Source organism: Onychostoma macrolepis, chromosome 22, assembly GCF_012432095.1.
Source record: "Onychostoma macrolepis isolate SWU-2019 chromosome 22, ASM1243209v1, whole genome shotgun sequence".
NCBI classification, from domain to species: domain Eukaryota; kingdom Metazoa; phylum Chordata; class Actinopteri; order Cypriniformes; family Cyprinidae; genus Onychostoma; species Onychostoma macrolepis.
Genome location: NC_081176.1, coordinates 10,598,202 through 10,605,185, shown reverse-complemented (window position 1 = coordinate 10,605,185; position 6,984 = coordinate 10,598,202). Strand labels below are relative to the sequence as shown.

The 6,984-nt window shown below is 34.7% G+C and overlaps 1 protein-coding gene across 2 annotated transcripts; it reads left to right on the top strand.

Annotated features, from left to right (window-relative positions):
- Positions 1 to 460: 460 nt before the first annotated feature.
- On the top strand, positions 461 to 6,220 carry LOC131529717 (globoside alpha-1,3-N-acetylgalactosaminyltransferase 1-like). Of its 2 annotated transcripts, XM_058759567.1 has the most exons (7): positions 461 to 751; positions 1,259 to 1,288; positions 1,395 to 1,430; positions 1,598 to 1,642; positions 1,878 to 1,913; positions 2,604 to 2,738; positions 3,717 to 6,220. In XM_058759567.1, exons 1-7 carry the CDS (start codon positions 675 to 677, stop codon positions 4,405 to 4,407), a joined length of 1,050 nt encoding a protein of 349 aa, XP_058615550.1. In that variant the 5' UTR covers positions 461 to 674; the 3' UTR covers positions 4,408 to 6,220. The 2 variants fall into 2 exon arrangements, with proteins under 2 accessions (XP_058615550.1, XP_058615551.1); XM_058759568.1 differs by lacking the exon at positions 2,604 to 2,738 and having other exon boundaries at positions 463 to 751.
- Positions 6,221 to 6,984: the final 764 nt, after the last annotated feature.

The following is a 6,984-nucleotide window of genomic DNA, read 5'->3' as shown; positions in this document are numbered from 1 at the left end:
TGTGAGTATGTATCTCATGGTGCACGTTGCCTGTTTTAGGGTTAAACTGCAAAACTTGAGTTTTTCTCATTAACAACCTCCTATTTGAAAATTCATTAGGAGGAGCATGGTGAGCAAAAATTTCAGAAGATTGTATTATTATTATTTCTGGTTTTATTGTTATCAAAGTAAGGGAAGAGGAGTGTAAGGGAAATTTTATTATTATAGGTACTATTTGCTTTACTCTACTGAATAGTGTTCTTTTAAACTGTCTAAATGCTTCATCAGTACGACTGAGTTATTTTGATGTGCTAAAAAACCAACAGGAAATGTATGTTTGTGTGTGGGTGTGTAGCTGAGGGTGAAGGAAATTTTACAGCTCCTAAATGCTCGTTTCTAAGAAATGATTTGCAATAAATACAAATGCAACCAGGGGGCATAGTTAGATACATAGTTAGATGGACAAATATGTTGAAAATGTGTTATGATTGGATAAAACAGAAGCATCGGATTTGATTAGGGTATAAATGCTGAGTCAACGTATTTCTCTTGGTCGCAGCCATGATTGTAATGGCTGTGTGACTGTCACCTTTTCTTGCATGAAAATAAATCTTCAAAAGACTTGAAGACTTTTATACCTTCATTGAAATAGAAATTTGCCACAACACAGTCTCTAACTTCATATCAGTGTGGAGATGAATATTCCAGGAATAATACTGCTCCGTCAGAATTTTCTCATCATTCTTGTCTTCTTTGGGATGGTATTGAGTGGGTATGTAATTACTCTTTAGAAATATTAGATGGTTTGCCTTTGTGTTTGGGTTGTGAATTGATGTTATAATAATGCAGTATTATTTCTCAAGTTAGTAGCATTGCCACTGCTAGACATGTGTCCAGGAGGAGTACATGAAGTATTTAGCATATATTGTCACTCTATTCTGCTTATGCACCTTATTTTTAATGCAAAAATCTTTATGAACTAACCTTGAGAAGCAAATGATACATTTCTGAAACTGCATTTTATGGCCCCTTTAAAAAAAAAGTTCATTTTTATTTTATTCTCATGACGTATCATATTAAGAGTGGTTCAGGTTGTAGGATAGGTTTGGGACAGGAAAAGTCTTGGTTGATTTAAAGCAATTCATTACTCTGCGTTGTCTGTGTATACATGTATACATGAAAACTATAAGAAATAAAACTCTAAACTATGAGAAGAAGAGTAAACAGTTACCCATTTACAGAGATCTCTCCTCATAAAGTTATGTGTCTTTCTTTGCAGGCTGATTTACCTGAACAATATACAGTGCAGGTGAGTCTAGTGGAGTTAGAAAAACATGGTGCAGATGTAGTGTGTGTTGTTCTCTTGATTTGAGAAGATTGCATTATTGAATTAATTTAAGTTTTACTCTTTTAAGCTGCAATCAGCAGATAACAGAACAAGTCATCATCAAGTGAGTAATGCTGTGCATACACATACATCACTCTTCAACACACCAAAAAAACCCCAAAAACAAATGCAAACATATGCTAGTATTTATGTGCATGCTCATATTCATCAACACACACACACAACATAATCAAATTTAAATTAGTAAGAGTTTGACTCTGTTATTATCAGGTCAAAATGGAAGCAAAAGACCTTTGGATTGCGCTCATCGTCAGGGTGTGTAAAATTTCATCTTCTTAAAAGTGACATTATTTTTAAGTGGCTCTAGAGTTAATGAGGACTACAGCTCAAGAGAAAAACATTGTTGGTTCATGGTTGTTTTTGTGGTTGTGTGAGAGTTAAATGATGATGTCTTCAGTTCAAAACTGGGAAATCCATGTATTAAATGTGTGTTAACTTTATGAAAAATAGAATGTCTGTAGTTCTTTCTGCTTATTCATTTTTATTATAGGTTGTTCTACAACCAGCCGAGTGCTTTGGTACTAGGGTGAGTATTATGTTTTTAGTATCAACCTGTTATAGCCCGTTTCCACTCATGATTGGAATGATTGCAGCTCTGTATGTGGGCCATTCTTCAATTGGGGTGACAAATGAGAGGCAGAATTTGTAAAAATGCTTGTTTGTTTGTTTGTTTTTTTCTAATAAAATGTATTGCTATGCATTTAAAATTAGTTTAATATGCTATATCCTTTAAAACGAAAGCTTAAGAACATTTTGATTTTTAAACAATTTCAATCAAACACCAATGACACAGCCACTTATGTCTGTCATTCTGAAGTAACACCTCAGACTTTATATTTCAAGTTACTACAGGCTCCGTGGTGTTACCAGAAAAGACAGTAACTCCACAAACAAATCAGCATAAATCCAGACTTTTCTGAAATGGAGGCTGCCATCATGATGATTTCAAGATCAGGGGACATTTTGGAAATATTAATTAGTTTGTATTTATCAAAATTTTGATTAAAATATGTCAGATCTGCAAGTTATCAACAAAACACCACAGACACTAATAAAGTGCGACACATGAAATTGTCAGAAATTTAGCTAACTTTAAGAAAATGAATGAGAAAGAATGTACTTTATTGGTATTTAAAGTTAATTTCAAGTGTTATAAAGTAGAGGGACACACTTGCCACCACAAATGAAAAATGACCCATGCGTGTTTTTAATGAAGTCGGACAGATGTTGCTCCTGTGACATCATGGTCAGCTCCAATAATTTGGGAGGGAACCTTTGACTCCACACTGATCGACTCTATCTACAAACATCAAAATCTGACCATAGCAACCACTGTTTTTGCTTTGGGAAAGTAAGTCTTCATGATACCTCTCATCTTGTATTAACCCTTTCACACGTGAGTTTAAAATATTCTATCTGAGCCCCCGGCGTGAGTTTTTTTAGGCGACCGTTATTTTAGAACTTATAGCCTTATTGTTTCCATGGCGACGCGTCATGCTTGTCATGTGACACACCGCAGCCGTAATAGCGCTGTATGACACATGGATTGCTTTTATTTCGTTTTTACTTTTTTTATTATTAATATTCACAAACATACTCGCTATATTATTAAATATCTGATATTCCGATTCTGAAATATATGCAAGTAAATGTGTTTGGTTGTTTAAACACGTTTATAATGATCGTGTTAGTTGATCTATACCGGGTGATGGGCGCCGCCATGTTTGCTCGCGCTGAATCCAGCTGTGGGATTTATAACACGTAAATTAATCCTCTCCTCCCGAAACACGTTAAAGTAAGTCTCCAGTAAACTGGGAGAGGAGCAGAGTAAACTTTAAAGTATCTACACAATCTGTATATGATATCAATAAAAACATGTCGTCAGATTATATTTGTAAGGATCATTATTGCTGCTTCCATAGACATCAGTGCATATTTTACAAACTATAAATGTATGGCTTTGCTAGTACTTATGTGTATTTAAATGTCTGAAATCTGAAATAAGCATTATATGGTTGAAAACACTGAATAAGTGATAATATTACAAGCGCTCGCGCGTCTGATCTGGCTCCGCGCCAGAAAGCAGATTTGAATTTCAGCAGTTGATGACGTGACTCACTGAAAGTTCCAATCACACCGGTGTGATCGTACGCTCCTGGGACCAGCCAAGACTGATCACACCGGTGTGATCGTACGCGTTAAAGGGTTAATAATTCTCATTTGTTTCCCCTCCTTTGTTTTTCCTTTTTTTTTTTAATGGAAATAGTAATGATTAAATGATGAATTAACCATAATATATCTCCCTGTATTTGTTTTCTCTGTTTGTTAGATACACACGTTTTGTCAAAGATTTTCTGGAGTCAGCAGAGAAGTATTATTTTGTTGGATTTCGAGTGCATTACTACTTGTTCACAGATAAACCAGAATCAGTTCCTGAAGTGAAGATGGGTGAAAACCGTAGTTTGACAGTTCGAAAGGTCCCGAGTTTGAACCGATGGCAGGACATCAGTATGAACAGGATGGAAAAACTGGAAAAACTAATAGAGGATGAACTGTCCAGTGAGGCCGACTATATTTTCTGTCTTGACATAGATACAAAGTTCTATGGCCGTTGGGGTGCGGAGTCTTTAGGTCGTCTGGTAGGCGTGATACATCCTTGGTTCTTTGATGCTCCAAGGGATCGATTCACATATGAACGTAGACCAGTGTCTCAAGCATACATTCCAGCTGAGGAAGGTGATTATTATTATGCTGGTGCTGCATTTGGTGGCTCATTGAAGGATGTACATCATCTCACCAAAACCTGCAGGGAGAACCTGAACATTGATGCTGCAAGATCCATTGAGGCGGTATGGCAAGAGGAGTCTCACTTGAACAAGTATTTCCTTTTGAACAAACCTAGTAAACTGCTCTCTCCTGAATATATGTGGAGGGACATCAATGAAGGTGCAGCCCAAATAAAAATAATTCGCTTCACTAATGTACCTAAAAACTATGCTGAAGTTCGTCCAAACCCGTAGCAACTGTTGCCAGTATTCAGCTACACTGACATGGTGTGTTCTCACAGGCCTCCCATAAGACATTGTTAATCTGTTAACAAGTAATACTGACAACAGGAAGTCGACATCTGCCACCAAGAAAATGAATAATCACAGACATCTACAGATCTTTATGAGCACAATGTGGAGTCCGGGGAGTGAATTTCGAGAGGGACGGCGTTTCATTTCCAACTGGTTAGGTTTATTTGGAAATTAAAGTGATTTCTATATTATATCCATTCAAAAGACTACGAAAGCGATCCCAGTAAATGTAGCGCTGTGTTTATGGTTCGCTGCACAATGCGGTCTTTTGCTTAATATCTGCAGACTGCAGCCAATAGAAATGCTTCTCTATCGCTGCGCGTGCTGCTCCTCACAGCACAGACCGTGAAGGCAGACTGCAGTTGTTGTCATTCATTGTAACAAACAAAGTGTAGAGACGATGTAAATAATATATTAAGTGTGCCGTGTAGAGAGCTTCATTCATTAAAATGGAAGTTTGTGAGATAGCGATGAACGGAGGGTAACAGCTTTTTAATGATTATAGAGAGTTTGCAAATGTGAAATTGAATTTATACAACAGTTTATACATTTTTGATTTTATACAAAAGTTAATATTCAGTGACTTACATTTTAGGAACACTGTCTATTTTGCTCTATTTCGTCAACAAAAATATAGTTAAAAAACAAAGTCACAGCTGCCTCTGCGCAAGTCTTTGACACAGAGCTGTTTCGTTTATGAATGAATCTTTGCTTTTGAACAAATCTAGTGAGTCAATGATTCAATGACCCATTCATAAAGAGAGTCACTTGCTTCGTTCCTAAATGAATCAGCCGTTTGAACGAAACGATTGAATGAATGATTCAGTGATAAAGACAGTGCCTTGATGCCACCTACTGGCAGTTCCTGTTTCATTTAAAGTATAAATGAATCATTTGTCATTTATTTCATTGAAATTTCTATATTTAAAACATTAATCTCATAACATTGTTATTATGAGATGCATTAATGCCAACTCTGAGTCTTATCAAAAATTTCTTAAATTCTGTAAATATTGTTTAATGCCACATTTGTGCTCTTCTGTGCCATGCAAAGATGAATTGTTGATGCTGATTTCATTTGACTGGAAACTTATTCTTCCTGATTTTTATTGTTATATCTTATTATTTTAATTGAATTTATTGTGTAGTTAATTTTTTTTTTATAAAAGTTTATATATCTAAATGTTTTGGCACAAAAGATGACATACATTTAATAAGGTTAGAAAATGACATTACAAAGGTTTAAAAAAAATAAAAAAAATAAAAATAAAAAAAACTTCAAGGAGTCAAATAACAATAGGAAGGTTAACTTCTGGGTCATTCCTGGGATTCAGTAATATTTCAGTCCCCCAGAGTTTCTAAAGTGGTGGTTCACCAAAATTGTTAGAAGCTTTTCACAAAACTTTGGGATTCCCATTATAATTAATAAAAATAATTATTGCATTTTTATATTTTTAGCATAAAATAATGTCTTGTATCTATCTTGAACCAAGCATTTTGTAATGTCCCTGAGTTTGTACTTAGAAAATTATTAACAAAATGTACATAGTGTCTGTGATTGTTGGTAACAATATAAGCATTTACTTGTGTTCCTTTCTTGTAAAAAATATATAAAAAAAAAAAAGCAAAATATTTGATAAAAAACAGACTGTAAAGTTATGTCTCTCAGTCTGAACTCAACCCCGTCACACTAACCATTCTTCACCCATAATTTAGTCTCCACTCATATGTGACTTCATTCAGGTCTCTTTAATAGTGGTGCAGAAAATGGTTAGTGGTATCATACTTTTATTCATATTTTTGAGGCATGTTATGGTCAGGAGGGTACTGTCAAGCTTAACAACTCTACCCGTCATATAAAATTAAGATGGAAAATTATTACTTTTACAACATTTTATTTTCATTCATAAGTATATACAATGTGTTTATTTTATTGCTGCCATATATGGTCTACTCTCCAATGTTACTTGAGCAGCAGTGGCCACAACCCCGTCACACTCAACCCCATCACAAATATATGTATTTCTGACTGTTACAGGGTTGTAAACTTGTGACAGGTTTGAGTTATTTGCTTCATTTATTAATAATTTTAATGAAAAATATAAAATAGTTAAAATAGTTATGGTTTCAGTAAATATATATACTCCAAAATCATGACAACTCATATTTTAGTTTTAAATAGAATTTTTGACATATGTCCACTTAAACGTGGACAAGCATCATACATCAGAAACTGTGCCTACATTTGCAGCAGAAAACAGTGTTGGCCATGCAGATATGTTGACCCAGAAACAAGGGGACAATATGAGAGAGAAACAAAACCAAAAATGTAAATTTAAGGCAATGTATCCCTTCAAATGTGTTACAGTCTTCAACCCCATCACACCTTGTCACATTAATATTTTTAGAAAAATATAGGGAAGACAATTAAGAACAAAAGTATTTCTTGCTGATTACCATCTGACATGTTAAGGGCTAAAACAATAAAATTGTGGTTTTAGTTAAAATTTTAAATTA